This window comes from Gekko japonicus, unplaced genomic scaffold, assembly GCF_001447785.1.
Source record: "Gekko japonicus isolate JY-2015 unplaced genomic scaffold, Gekko_japonicus_V1.1 scaffold1761, whole genome shotgun sequence".
In the NCBI taxonomy this organism is placed as follows: domain Eukaryota; kingdom Metazoa; phylum Chordata; class Lepidosauria; order Squamata; family Gekkonidae; genus Gekko; species Gekko japonicus.
Genome location: NW_015163142.1, coordinates 233,926 through 249,978, shown reverse-complemented (window position 1 = coordinate 249,978; position 16,053 = coordinate 233,926). Strand labels below are relative to the sequence as shown.

Sequence of the window (16,053 nt, the reverse complement as noted above, 5' to 3'; positions counted from 1 at the left end):
ATTCAGAGAAATAGACCAGAAGCATTTTTCTTTGTCTAAATACAAACATGACTTTTGCTGGGCTATGGGGATAAATCAACACTTCTAACTTCTTTGGACAGTGTTAAATAACTGATGGTTAGGTACCGAAAAAGACATGCTGCTAATCAGATTAATACGTGTTCTTTTTGCTGTGTTCTTAAAAGCTTAAGTGTTTTGGTGCTATGCAATGATTTTCCCTCTTTGCTTAAGACCTTGGTATAATAAAATGTCCATACAATACTTCCTTACAGTGGAAGTATTCTTCAAATAGAAGTTAAACACATTTCAGTTTTGTGAAGTCACTTATGGTCAGCTATACACAAGAGGTTATTAAACTTACTATAAGAGGGAAGTCTGCCATATCTTTCCAAATATCTAACACAACTGTATATTAGATATTTGAAATTACATATTTGGTATTTCACACAAATTTGTAACCCGTAATTCAATAATGCTGTGTTCCTGGAGCAAATACAGTCAGCCAGTTTAATATTTAAGTTTGATGTTTTTGTAATTGCCTTAAACAGTAATTGATATCGGGTTTGGGGGAATATTGGCTAGATTTAAACATTCAAACTCATTGTATTATTAATAGATTAGATTAAGCAATTTATAAGATTATGTAATGATCTTCACTACTTGGGTTTTTAGTGGTTAACTTTTCTTTCTCCCGTAGATATTAGATTCCCTTCCTATTTACTTTGTAGTTTATAGAAAAGCAATAAAAATCCCCTTGGAGGGCCAAAAGAAAAAAAAAGAGAGAATAGTTGGATGAAACAGTAAAGTAGGCCTGCACTGGGCGTAATGTAATTAAGAAGTAGATTTTCAAAACAAACTGAAATCTTTCACAAATAAATATTTAACATTGTAAACTCTTAAACATGGAGCAAAAGCACAAAAGATGAGCTATTCCTTAAAAGAGGACTCTGCATATAGCATTCTATAGCTCAAGGGAATAATATTCCCACATAATCTAATTAACAATGCACTGCTAATATAATACTATCAAATCACATGTGGAAGACTTATCACTTGATAAAGGCCTTTACCAAACATAAGAATGTGTGGCAAAAAAGTTATATCACATATACAGCAATACATCTGTAGAAAACTTTACTAAGTGGTAAGCTGTCTGTAGTAAAAGCTTTTCACTGAAATCCAATTTTAGGTTATTTGAATATTTTATTCTACATATTTCTTTTTCATTGCTACTATAAGTGGAATTACTAATTGTTCATTCTTTACAAAATAACATAGGTTGCTGAACCAAAACAGTTTATAATGTACATTTTGACAGCAGAAGAAGTTGATGTGGGAAAGGAAGAGAAAAGGTTAATAAAACAGCACTAAGGTCAGGAATGGAAAATGTCAGGGTAACAATGAATGTGAACAAATATAGTTATATGTACTTAGATCTTATACTCACTGGAGATAAGCAAAAGATATGATAAAAGATACTATATCTATATGATAAAAGTGAAGCACACTGAAGAAAGCCATTAAAGAAGAACAAACTATTTTTCTAAATCAAATGACAGAAATATTCAACCAAAAAGTGAACAAACTGGAGATTAATAAAGCATTAAAGGGCTAGAATAATGCATGGAAAGCACTATATGCTGCTACGGTGACTGCACTACTGCTTACAAACAGAACAGTGCTGAGTACATCTTCCTTTCCCCTCACACATAGCACTTTGGGGAGACTTTACTTTGGAACAATGCAGCTAACTGCAATCTTCATCAACTTTATATTGTTTGTTGTCTGAAAATTTAGATTCCTCCCTGCCCCCTTCCTTATTTGTGTGTTTTATTCTGTTATAAAAGGTTTATAATTTGGTTGATGGTGATTTACTGCTGTTTACTGTCTTTTCTTAGTTTTTGTTGTAAAGAGGTTTTAAATGTGGTTTATTTTATATATGTATTTCTATTACTTTCACTATCGAATTATGGTGAGTTCTTCTAACTTGTATAATACTGTTTTTATAGTTTTATTGATTTACTAGGAATAAGGCCCATTGTGGAAATAAATACAATGAGATCTAGAAAGAGGCTCTGGGCGGGTGCCCTGGCCTTGGGCACCCAACACTGATTTGCTGTAGCAACCTCAGCAGGGTATAATGACACAGAGTCCACCATTGTCTCCAGGGGAACTGATCGCTGCCATCGAAAGAGCAGTTGTAATTCTGAGTGATCTTCAACCCTCACCTGGAGATTGGCAACAATGGTTCCCCAGGAAGAAATGGCTGGATTGAACGGTGGAGTCTATGGCATTGTATTTTTCTGAGGTCCCACCCTTCCTCAAACCCCACCCTCTCCAGGCTCCACCCTTCGAATCTCCAGGATTTTCCCAATCTGGAGTTGGCAACTGTATCTCCTTCCCAGCCAACCATAAATGTACCATTATCTGCCCCTCTGACTTCAGGTTTCCCCCTCCCTGCAGCCTCTACCTAGGAACAGCACAGTCTTTCTCCACAGTGGGGACCAAAGCTGCTCACATCATTCTCCTCTCCCCCTTTCAATCTATATAACAACCCTGTGAGGTAGGTTAGGCTGAAAGTCTGTGAGTTGTCTAAAATCACCCAATCAGTTTCCACAGCAAGAATTTGAGTCTGGCAGACCCTGCTCTGAAGCTCTAACTGCTATGCCACATTGGCTGTCTTGGGGGAGCCACCTCAGCAGAGCACAATGACACAGAGTCCACCATTTTCTCCAGGGGAATTGATCTCTGCCACCTGGAGAGCAGCTGTAATTCTCAGTGATCTCCAGTCCTCACCTGGAGAGATCCTGATTCCTAGCTATTTGGAATATACTTGCAGACTTCATGTCATTTTGAATCTTACAGAGCTGGGTGGGCTTCATCACTAAGAAAAGTGGCCTGATGAAGCCCTAAGAAATGGCAAAGCAACCTAGGCATGCTGTTGCCGCTCCTTTGGTTCATGCTACATCTATTCTTGAGCCCATGCCATCCACTGGGTGTTTTCTAATTGAAACTCTTCTCTGCATCAGGTGCCACTGACTACATCGTTCTAAAGAGAGACTTGTATTTTCAAGGATTATCAGGTCACTATTCAACTGGTGTACATGTTATTTATGCACTGTGGCAAAACCATTTGTTATGTGTATTGTTTATAATTGTAAGTAGAACTGTATAAGAAAACGAAAGTCTCAAGTGTGATTTGTCCAGTGTGACAAATTATTCTGGTTATTTGTTTGTACAACTATATTCACTGTATTTCCATTCTTGTGTGGTTGCTCATCTGGAGATTGGCAACAATGGTTCCCCAGGAGGAAAAGTACAGTCTTTCTCTGCAATGGGGACCAAAGCAGCTTACATCATTCTTCTCTCCCCCTTTTGATCTGCACAACAACCCTGTGAGGTAGGGTTAGGCTGAAAGTCTGTGACTGGTCTGAAATCACCTACTCAGCTTCCACAGCAAGAACCTAGGTCTCCCCCTGAAGAAAATAACTGCTTTGAAGGGTGAACTCTATGGCATTCTATTCAGCTGAGGTCTCTCCCCTCCCCAAACTCTGGCTTCTGTAGACTCCACCACAAAATATCCAGAAATTTTCCAACCTGGAGCTGGCAACCCTAGTCAGGACTAGCCCCAATGAGTTTCCCACAAAGGCCAAAGTAGGTCTGGAATGGGCCTCCTGCCTTTGCCTTTTTACTTACAGAACCAAGCTTAGATGCCTAGCAAAAGCCACTGAGGAAAAAGTGAGCCACAGCAATTTTGGCAGTTCAGACAGGGAATGACAGCTGATGGGGAGAGGAGTGGACCCAGCCCCCAACCAATGGCACTCAAGCAGTGTTCCCTCTAAACTGAGTTAGTGTAAGCTAGCTCACAGTTTTTTAGCCTCCAGCTCACACATTTTTGTCTTAGCTCAGGAAAGATGGCTCCAGAGCAAACTCATTTATGCAGTAGTTAAATTGCTCGCTCACAACTTTCAGTAGCTCACAAAGTAGAATTTTGGCTCACAAGACTCCACAGCTTAAGAGGGAACATTGCTCTTGAGTGGTGGTTGACGGGCGGGCCAATGGCTGATGGAGCACACAGTACAGCCAATGGAAGAGCCAGAAAGTGCCAACACACTGGGTATACTGTGAACCACCCACAGCATTGGGTTGTGGGATCAAACAGAAGCGTACAAAATAAATAATTAAAATATATGCACCATTTTTATTATATTGTTAATAGGAAGAATTCTGTACTACTTGAAAACTTACATGCCACAATGTCCTTATGATTTTTTTTAACTTGAAAGGCACAAAGATACATAAAATTTACTGTTCACTATTAAACTGCTTTCTCAGGATCAAACCAAACGACACATGATGGACGGTCATGTGTCTTACTCATGTTTTTTGCCCCATTTGTAAACAAGTTGGTGGGGTCTATTTAAAAAAAATACACACATAAAAAGGAGTTTGTAGTTAAGAGGAGAAGCCAACACCAGTTGCCCTCTGGCTGAATTAGGAGGAAAAAGAGGTGGTAGAAGAATGAAAATCCACACCACAAGTGGTGCTGGTTAGAGGGGGCACAGGAGACCAAAGGACTCCAAGTTTAAGACCACAAAGAGTCTCCCCTTCATATTCATTTTGCTTCTGAAAGATTAATCAGATACACTGAATTGAATCTTTGTAAACTATTTAAATAAACTTGATCTGTGTTCATATAGGTTAATCCACATTCACCTTCATCCTGGTTCACTGATAATATAGAGCATAAAGACTAAGCAAGGGAGACTAGTCTCTCCCCTGCTCTTTTTCAATTAAATAATATATTCTCCTCTACAGCCTACATTTTATATGATGGGGGCAGACATGTAAATAATATCCATGCACCTGTCCCAGAATGTCTAGTTTGTGCCTTCATGAAAAAGCTATTGCCCTGCTTCATTTTCTAGGACTATTGTTTCTCTCATTAAGGAACCCTTAGAAAGGCTTGGGGGGGGGAGTAGGAGGGTGGTGGTAGAATGAAAGCCAGTCAGTTGCTTGTCAGCAATGCCGTGGTTCCTGCCCTTTCTTTTGATTTTAAAGTGTATTCACTGGGGAATAATTGCATGGATTCTTCTCTACAGCTTGTGTTGTACTGACAGTGACAAATAGTAGGTAGAAGTGAGAGCATTTTGTGATCTGCCAAAATTCTCAAAGCTTTGTCATTCTTCGGTGAAATAGATGCATGTATGCCAAAATTTACTCTTTGTGTGTGGTGACTAAAAGTTTAGAATAGTCTCTGCGAGGAACATTAGGATGATGGCTTGAAACATACAGGAATTACAGCCTACAAAATTCAACATGACCAGGGTACTGGCTGCTGGTAAAGAACGCCCAGTGTTGAAGTTAGACCTTCTGAGGAGCATTACACAAGGGTACTGCCATCAATGCTGGCTTCCAAATTGTAGTAAAAAGGAGACAAAAGTGTTAGGAGTTATCTAAGAGATGGAGATGTGAGCACATTGGCTAGGGTAGTGGGGAAACACACTTGAATTGGGTCCAAAAAGAGTTATGTTTTGTAGAAAAACACTGGAGTAGGGCAAAAGTAAAGGAACAAGCAACCAAAGAGACTTGAAAGAGCACATAATCCACATACTAATTGAAACAGTTGGTCAAAGCCTTGGTCAGAGAAAATAATGGAACATGTGGGAAACTGAACCACAAGACGGAGAATTCAGAATAGTGATCCAGCTGACTTATGGTGACCCTGCAGGGTTTTCAAAGCAAGAGACATTCAGAGGTCATTTGCAGTTGCCTGCCTCTGCATAGTGACTTTAGTACTGCTTGGTGCTCTCCCATCCAAATACTGAACTGGGCCGATTCTGCTTAGCTTCTGAGATCTGATGAAATTGAGCTAGCATAGACAACTGAATTTTGCATGTTCAGACCATTAATTCCATAGTAGCATAAAGACAGATACGCATGCACCTAATGACATGTGCTTTATTTTTACCACCACCACCCCTCTCTCTTTAAGGAGATACAAATGGGTCTGCAATGCAGTAGTAACTTACTAGAAGAACACAAGCTTGCTTGCCTAATATCTTAGAGACTCAATGTTATGAATCTCAGGGCATGATTCATAGAAATACCATCACAAGTATGAGAGAAAGCCCTAAAGGATTCTGGCAGCACCAGGAAGGGAAATCAGAGATCACTGAAGTGCTTCCAGATTCAGGGCTATGAGTCCTGTGTCTCAGTCCAGTAAACTGTTTATTTCTTAACAGTGGAAATATGCACTAAGATCCAATTTAATATTCAACATGCATTTACACCAAAGGACAAATGTATAGCTCAGTAATTCTGTGAGGCATTAATGAAGATCTATGCCTACTGATCTGCTGTAAATTAAGCGGTCAGTTTCTAAAACCTGCTCTCTTACTGTTCTTATGTGGAATATTTGCTCAAGTTGCAAATTTACTTGCTATGCAGACCATAGAATCATAGAGTTGGAAGGTCATCTAGTCCAACTCCCTGCACAATGCAGGATACTCACAAATACCTCCCCCTCCACACCTGCAGTGACCACTGTTCCATGCTCAGAAGATGACGAAAAACCTCCAGGATCTCCAGCCAAACTGGCCTGGAGAAAAATCGCTTCCTGACCCCAAAGTGGCGATCAGCATTTCCCAGATCAGAAGTATATTTGAAAGAATCACCAAGATCAATATGAACTGATACCCTAGAAAAACTTTGCCTAACATCTTGTTAACGTGGCAGGTTTTTGTATGATCCACCATACATGAGGGAGCGATTAGCAGATCCACATTGTATGACGTGTTCATTAATTTTCAGATCCTGCATGTTTTCCCCTTAAGCAAGAAGGACCAACAAAAATACGTTATGCTTTGTGTTCATTTGTCCCAAATACATGACAAATGTAATTTGTCAAATGGCAATCTAAACTTGCACAGCTCGCTAAGGTTTAGGGGAAGGGCTGTGGCTCAGTGGCAAAGCATGCTTGGCATGCAGAAGGTCCCAGGTTCAATCCCCAGCATCTCCAGTTAAAAAGACCACACAGTAGGTGATGTGAGAGACCTCAGCCTGAGACCCTGGAGAGCTGCTGCCAGTCTGAGTAGACAATACTGACTTTGATGGACCAATGGTCTGATTCAGTAAAAGGCATGTGCGTGTTCATGTGCATTTCAATGCAATTATCTCTAACCTCACTGCCTGAGATCACTTTGGCAGAAAACTGAACCACTTATGGACTGGTTAATATGATTTTATGATAAAGCTTATTTGTTAGAGGTGGTCAATAAAATCCGAAGCTACATTCCCAGTCAATGGTTGTCACTATTACTCTGACAGAGGAGAGAAGCAGAATCAACTCTCCAAACACATCAATTTGGCCATCCTGTCATTGGCACTGAAAGTATTCCTGGTCTTCTCCTCTAACCACCCAGCACCCCCATGCACCCATGAAACTAAATTTGATGAGGGTGGAAACAGCCCCTAATCTACACTTTTGTATTGATTGTGAAAAGTCTTCTATGGGGGAACTATGAACTTGCACCCCAAGTTTTGATTGGCCCCAAAAGAGAACTCAGAAACTGGAGGGAAATCCTCTCAATGAGCCAGTTTGGTGTAGTGGTTAAGTGCGCGGACTCTGATCTGGGAGAACTGGGATTGATTCCCCACTCCTCCACTTGCACCTGGCTGGATGACCTTGGGCAAGTTGTAGTTTTGATAAGAGCTGTTCTTGAGAAAGAGCAGTTTCTGTCAAGAGCTCTCTCAGCCCCACCTACCTCACAGGGTGTCTGTTGTGGAAAGGGGAAGGAGTTTGTAAGCCGCTCTGAGATACCTTTGGATAATGAAGGGCGGGGTATAAATCCAATCTCTTCTTCTTCTTCTTCTAAATATGGAAGCCTGCAGTGCAGTTTTTTGCTCACAGGCCATGCAAGGTATGTGCAAGGCACACTCAGCAAGATAACTATCCTCGGACAATCCTCAGTAAGCTTTTTAACAAGGTGTTGCACCTTGAACCCATGCCTAGGGAGAATGATGCTTAGACGTGTGATACTCAGTGGCTCACAGCGAATCACATTTACAATTATCATCAACCAAAAGAGTCACATGTACTTCCATCCTTGGCATGATGCCTACACTTTAGGGAGGCTCGCAGCTTACCATACCTCTGACGGCAGCTGTTTCAAGGGGATAACCAACTATAAGCCTTTTGACATCATGACACCAGGCAAGGGCCTTGCCCACTTTCCTGAAATGTATGGCATATGCCATGTTGGGGAATAGTGCTCAGAAAAGTCAAAGGTGGGATATCAAAGAGCCACATGTGGCACCTTAGCCACTGAGCATGCTTAGACACTGTAAGTAGATGTTTTACTTTACAAGGGTCCCTGCCACACGGCAGGGAATAAGACGCTTGTACTGCGGCTAATGTGAGCCGCAGCAAAGTTGGGACGGCGCAGCGGGATCTCACAGATCCCCCGAGCCGCGTCGCAACACTCCCCGGCACGATCAGATGCCGGGGAGAACGCGACGGTGGGAAGGGGAGCCTGGCGAACTGCGCATGCTCACACATGCGCAGTTCGGCCAGGAGCCGGGGATGCGCCGGCGCAAGGATGCGCCGGCGATCCCACAGCCAGCGTTGCTGCGGCCCTTCAGAAAGAACCACCTTGGGAGGTGGTTCTTTTTTGGCGCGGAGCAACGCTGGAAGGGACGGATCCGGGACGGATCCGGCACGCTCCCCAGATGTTGAGGTGGGATCGCGCCGGTTTGCTCCGCCCCGTTCCGTCCCGCTCCCGGCCCAAATGGGCTCGCATGAACAGGGCCAAGAATTATTATTATTCCACCAGTCTCCAAATATCTGTGTTTTCTAGTATGTATGCTTAAAAAAACAAAACCCTTAAAATCTAAGGACCAGTTTTGGGGAGAGCACTCTTGAGGAAAACTCATCCACATTGATGGCTTGTTTACCAACCAGTTCAACTAATGCTACAAGAGGTGCTGAAATGGATAGCAAAAAGGGGAGGCAGGGAAAGTCAGGCCTCTTCACTCATACAAGCATACACACATTTGAGTTTATGTTCTCACTAAAAAAAAGGCCCGTTGTGGAAATAAATACAACAAGATCTAGAAAGAGGCTCTGGGCGGGTGCCCCGGCCTTGAACACTCAGTGTCAATTTGCTGTGGCGACCTCAGCAGGATATAATGACACTGAGTCCACCATTTTCTCCAGAGGAACTGATCTCTGCTACCTAAAGAACAGTTGTAATTTTGAGTGATCTCCAGCCCTCACCTGGAGAGTGGCAACAATGGTTCCCCAGAAGGGAATGGTTGGTTTGGAGGGTGGAGTCTATGGATTTGTACCGGACCGAGGTCCCACGCCTCCTGAAACCTCACCCTCTCCAGGCTCCATCCCTCACATATCCAGGAATTTCCCACCTGGAGTTGGCAACCCTATCTCCTTCTCAGCCAATCATCAACCTACGTTTATTTCCCCCTCGCTCTTCAGCTTTCCACCCCCCACACACCTGCAGCCTCTCCCATGCTCTGAAGCCCTGACTGCTACGTCACATTGGCTGTCATACGGGCGCCACCTCAGCAGCATATAAGGATACAGAGCCCACCATTTTCTCCAGGGGAACTGATCTCTGCCATCTGGAAAGCAGTTGTAATTCTGAGTGATCTCCAGCCCTCACCTGGAGATTGGACACATTTTACCTCAGAACAGCAAACTGTTTAGAATGTTAGAGGCAAAAGCCAATCAAGTTGCATATGCAAACAACCTCTGTGTTCCGAGGCAAAGGCCAATGAGGCTGCATATGCAAATAACCTCTGTGTTCTGACTGCCTATGGGGGGGGAGAGGAACAGCAAACTGTTTAGAATGTTGGAGGCGAGACTCAAGCAATGCAGCCAGTGGATAGGGACAGATTCTGAGTGACACACCAGGGCACCAACCAATTCTGGAGCATGTGGAATGTTCTAGAGAAGTGCCACCACCATTCAGCTTTTATATATAAGGGAGATTAGGGGAACACAGGGGCTGACCAGAAGTTATATAGATGAAGAAGAAGAAGAGGAAGAAGAGATTGGATTTATACCCCGCCCTTCACTACCCAAGGGAGTCTCAGAGCGGCTTACAAACTCCTTTCCCTTTCCCTCCCCACAACAGACACCCTGTGAGGTGGGTGGGGCTGAGAGAACTCTGACACAAACTGCTCTTTTTCAAGGACAGCTGTGCCAGAGCTTGTGACTGACCCAAGGTCACATCAGCAGGTGCAAGTGGAGGAGTGGGGAATCAAACCGGGTTCTCCCAGATAAGAGTCCGCACACTTAACCACTACACCAAACTGGGTGTAATACTGACTGAACCCAAACCAAAAAAAGATTCTTCTGGTGGTGGCAGCTACTGAAGTTTTCTCTAGGTTAAAAGTCAAAAGGAATTAAGTTTTAAAATGGATATTACTCCTAGTGGCCTGAACATAGAGAGCACCCCCCCCCGACAATGAGAAAACAGTGGCTGAGGGGCTAGGAGTGAAAGTCTATAACAGTAATCACTTCACTAAATCTAACAATAAAGTGGCTGGCCCAAATGTCAAATCAATGCCAACAAACAAAAGAAACAAAAAAGACAGTAGGGAGCTTGCCATACTCAGGGAACATTTCAGGCTTACACATGACTTCATAAAATAGCAAAAAAAGAAAACACACAAAGACAACCTGACACAAACTGAGTACGCCCCAGGAAGCACAGAATGTTGAGGGCAGTTAAGATTCAGGAAAGGAAAGAAGGAGAGGGAAATTAGCCTGCTTAGTCCACTGAGAGCTGTGGAATCCTGGAGTGGAAATTTCCAAAGGGGTCTCCTTTCACAGCCCCAGGCTTTTTACTATATTCAAATGTTATTGTACTTGTGAGCTACCTCAAGTAGGTCTCCGAACAGATGGTATATCCATTCCCCACACACACAATAAAAGCGATAGACCCTTGTAGCTACCTACAGACAAGGTGAGGGCTTTCCATACTTGTGGAACTCCTGAAAATGCAGAAAACATATGACTTTGTAAATTTTAAAAAACTGTCTGAGCCAGACTGCTATTACAAGAAAGGGGGGGGGAAGGAGGGGGGATAGGGGCTGCCACTGTGAAGTTTTTGGTACTAGGCTCACTCCTTTGATAAGGCCAGTTGTCTACTCAGACGCACAGGTAAAAGTACGGCAAAAGAAGCAGGCAGAACAATTACGTATTCAATCTCCTGTTGTAATAGCTCTATGGAAAGCGCTAGCTTCAACTTGAATATTCCAAAAGAAAATTAATGTTAGTAGGGGAGACAAAATGAAAAGAAAGGGGGGGGGGAACCTTTGAAAGCAAACCACAGAACAAAAGACAAAAGAACATACTCTTAAGTAATAAAAATGGATTCTTTTAAAAAGTAAACTGAGTATTTTTTTAAAGATGTGGTTTCTTTTCATATTTATCACAATGTATTTATTTTTCCAAAGTAATAAGCAAGCTGGAGAACAAGAGCTGTACTTTAAAGAGTGCTATCAAGCATGATTTTAGCGCATTCATAATTTGCTTTTATACCCACGGTTACAGATTATAATGTACTTCACTAGATTAGCACTCTATCCATATCAAAGTTTTGAATTCAGCTGCCAGCTGTGCACAATAATCTAGACCCAGATTCAACACTATTTTTTTTGTTAGGAAAAAAGAAGCTTTAAGTGCCGCACAGATTTATTTGGGTTAACTCTAACATAAAAGGCTGAAGGACAGAAACATTTTTCTCTTCATTTCTGCAGTTTTGTCTAAAATCAGGAGTGTAATCCCAGCATAGCAATTTATTGTACCAGCTCAGAAAATCCTCAGGTCCTATTTTGTAATTTTACTCTACCTTTCGTCTTAGGAGCGGGGCCAGCTCCAGTTTTTTTTTTTGTACAGTAGGCGAGGTTACCTTCTGGTGTGGTCCCGCAGCAGCCGCCAAGGGGCCCCCACGTAGATCCTGGCTGGCTCCTGTGCCCTGAGGGTCACTTCTCCTTCGCTCCCCCCACAGGCCTTCCTCTTGGGGTGCTCCGGGCCTCCCGGAAAACGCTCAGATGTGCAAGCAGCAGCCGGCCAGTTTCCAGTCCCCTCCCCCCCCAGCGCCAATCGCAGCCCTGTTGGAGTCTTGCAGGGTGACACTGTCAGCCTCTTTGGGCAGGGCGCAGGGCAGAGGAGACTGTGGTGAGGACAGCTCTCTCTCTAGGCTTCGGGAAAGCTGCGCGGTGAAACCCCTCTCCCCGCCCTGTCAGGAAGCCTCTGTGGCTCTTCTGCCTTCGGCGAGGAAAGGCTGCTTCAGACCTTGTGGGAAACCTCTGGCTTTCGCCGCCAAACACCTGGCCAGCTGTTCTCAGCCTCAGTGCGCCTTTGGGTGGGCTGAAGAGGCTGGGCTGCAGACGGTGTGGGGGGGTGTTTCTTCATGCCCCCGAACAGTGCTGCTGAATTGCGGGGGGGGGGGAGGCACTCTGGCCGGCAAGGGAGGCACGCCCTGGGGTGCTCCACTTCCTTTGCGGGGCGAGGAGGGGACAAGGCTGGCCAGAGTGTCGCCCTCGTTGAGCCGGCGCCCTAGGCAACGGTCTAAAATTTGTCAATGACAGGCTGGCCCTGCTTAGGAGTTCAAAGCAGCATGCACAGCTTGCTCCTCCTCCCTCATTTATTGCTGCAAGATAGGCTGAGGCAGTGTGGTCGACACAAACTCACCCAATGAGCTTTGAATGAGGATATGAACCTGGATCTCTCAGTTCCAGCATTCTGACCACTACATATTGAGAAGTGACAGTTTAACCAGTTTTTGAATATCTCACATGTTATTTGCATGGATGGACAGAATACCTATTCCTGTATTAATATCCACAAAGGCAGGATTTGCATGTCATTGGATGCTGCACTATTGTAATCATTTATTTCCTGGATTTTCAAGTTGTTGTTGTTGTTGTTCAGCCGCACAGTCGAGTCCGACTCTTCGTGACCCCATGGACCAGCTCCCGCCAGGCCCTTTTCAAGTGCTGATTGCTAAATGATTGTACGATATCTAGCATATGTGGATCCAGTCAAAGTGTCTCCAACTTTATCCAGTCTGCAGGCACTTTTGAAATTCTGAGAAGGGACAGTGGGTGCCACCACATTCAAGACCCTTTGGATTTTATTCCAAGAGTCAGGAAATAAGGAGAAAATGCATTGGCAATACCATTACACTCACGTTTCTAAACCAAAATAATACCATTTATCATCATAAATAAATAAATAAATCACTTGTGAAAACGTTCTCAGTAAGGACAGCTGGCTTAACGGTAAAAGGACTAAGAACTATAAAACAAGCCACTTCATTTTGTAAGCACCAGTTGTCACCACATGCATCACATTCTTAAGAAAATGAGAAGGGGCCAGTTCAAACAATGACAAAACATATGACAGACTATGGAAAGTGTGGGACGGGCTTTACTTCCTTGCTCTAACATATTTGTCCCACTACACGCACTAACAGGCATCCACTTGGTAGTACAATAGCTCAACCTTCCCACAAGTAACACAAGTAAATTTCATACACTCGACTGATTCCCAGATTTAATCTAGAAAGTCAACAATATATGAAGCCTACGCCTACTGGATAAATTTGGACAAATCTGAATTCTATAAGACCACATGGAAGCAAGTGCAATAGCTGGAGAGTACACTTCTTTCTACTTGCTCAACACTGAATACAGGGCTAAATATCATCTTAACAGGCCTGTAGTAAAAATCACTTTGCCAAAGTTTTACCGTGTAAAAAGTGAATCTGGGCTATTAAGTCAAACATATTCAGGAAAGTCTTCCACTAATTTCTCTCCACTATAAGAAGGCAGAAAATCATCATACACATCAGACCAACAAACTGAAAGTTATTTATCAGAACTCTACATTATACAAAATTAGTGTAAGAATAAGAAATGGAGCAGCAATACAGGGTACTGACAGCTATACAAAATTTCTCTATGCTAACCAGCTTTTGTATGATGTATCAGGCATAGTCAAATTCTTCACATTCATCCCAGTAAAGCTGCTCAAGAGCTGGACATTCCTGGCCATGGTATCACCACTTCCCCCACAAAGCACCTTTAGTCACCTGGGCTGAACAATCATCTCTGTACAAAAGCAGAAGATGTACCAGAACCTCTGCAGCAATGCAAGAACTTCTGGGACATGCTGTTATTTAGTCTTGCTATGGTAGCTAGATGGGTCATCTTTTGATCTGTCCAGTGCTGAAGGGAAGGGTGTCCCACGGGACTTTGCTTTTGGAAAGGCTGAGTGACAGCTGGCCAACCAGCTTCAAAATGATGTGTCATGTGTAGCTTTTGGACGAAGTAAAGCCAGACAGGATAGTAGCAATGGGCAAGCATCACCTCTGACTGGCAAGAATCAGGATGGAACCAGCTGGTGGCCAGCTGTGACCTGTGGGCAGCCAGATGGCTATCCCCCTGACAGATAAACATTCCTGGGGCAGAAGTGCTTCTGTTTCAAGTCTGTTGTTAGCACAGATAAATCACAACAAATAGACAAAATAGTTTTTAAAAAGTCTGTAAAGTGCTGGCAATGCTAGACAGTATCAAACTATGCACAGAATTCATCACCACAAAACAAAATCATCACAATATCCCCAAGTACCTTCAGAAGGAGCCAGCCCGTCATCCACTTCACCAATTTTGCCGGCCAACTGATATGCCGATACAGGTCGGTATTCACTACTCCAGGATCTACAACATTAGCAGTCACATGGCTCCTTTCCACTGTCAGGAGATGATGCAGCCAATAGCTGAACAATACAAGGGCAAGTTTGCTTTGAGCGTAGGCTCCATGAGGTGAATACAAGCAACTGTATGGAAAGAGACAGAGGGAAAGAGACAGAGGGAGATTTAGATATAATGTTTAGTTCCATACACTGAACGGGAACACAGCAACAACACTTCTAGTGGGGCTCTAGAATGGGTTTAACACATTGGTTGCAAAAGTGATGATTCTGGTAGATTCACTGAATAGTTTGTGGAACGAATTTTGGGGAAATCTGGCTGCAAATGTAAACGCTACCACTGGTAAAGGACTTACTTGGATTGTGACAATATGAAGTTCAGAATACCCTACTCCTCATGCCTTAATATTCAATGTTGTGTGACTTTCAGAAGCCTCATTTAGACTTTTGTTAGATAAAGACAGTCCCTGTTCCCCATTTCTCAGAAGGCAGGACTGCAACAACTATCAGCTTTACTTTAAAAAGAAAATTTGATTTGTATAATATGGAGAAGGCAAACATAAGAAATGAGATGCGAACAGCTTTTTCACACCCTGCAGGGTAACTAGATTTAAGTGAAAGTTCCTGTGACTTTTTCTGCACACCTCGTAGAGATTTATGGAATTTCCACTCATGGTAGGATTTCGCTTGCCAGGAAGTGATTAGGCTTTTTGAATTAGGATTTCCAAACCTCATTTTCAAGAACACATCACAACCATTGGCTTGCAATTACTGCCTTGCATACCATCTAAAGAAATTTTACAATACACCAACGGTAAAGCTGAGGGTAGCTTAATGAACATTTTGGGGGACGCTGAAGCAGGTCTGCTCAGAAGTAAGCCCCTTGTAATTCAATGGGGGCTTACTATGAGGAAAATGTCCTTAGGCCTGCAGAATTTACTACACAAGGGGGGAAAGTGGTCACTCAGTATCATGCTTCTGCTTATTTTTCCACTTAAATTTAATATACATTTTTAGCATTCAGAATATACTTAATTATTGTTGTTACAACACTAGGCTATAAAAAAGACTGCTGAATGGATGCTCAATTACAGTGTCACTGTAATCACCAGCAGTTGTGTTTTTTTTTACTACTTCAATGAAGAATACCATAAATGCTCAAAAGATTTATAGCCGTACTGAAAACATACATAGAAATGACCACAGCTGGTAAATAGGGAGAAAAAAGTCAGGTCCACAGTCTCTCTTTGAATGTATGATTATTAATCCAAAGCATATAAAAATTTAGAAGCAAGCCATCCAGTCACTT

The 16,053-nt window shown here is 42.9% G+C and overlaps 1 protein-coding gene across 1 annotated transcript in view; it reads right to left on the bottom strand.

Moving 5' to 3' along the window:
- DHRSX (dehydrogenase/reductase (SDR family) X-linked) overlaps positions 1–16,053 on the bottom strand; it is a 176,376-nt gene that overhangs the window by 28,830 nt on the left and 131,493 nt on the right. Inside the window, exon 6 of the mRNA XM_015406989.1 lies at positions 14,663–14,870. Coding sequence (XP_015262475.1) covers positions 14,663–14,870 — 208 coding nt within the window. The remainder of the gene's footprint in view (positions 1–14,662; positions 14,871–16,053) is intronic.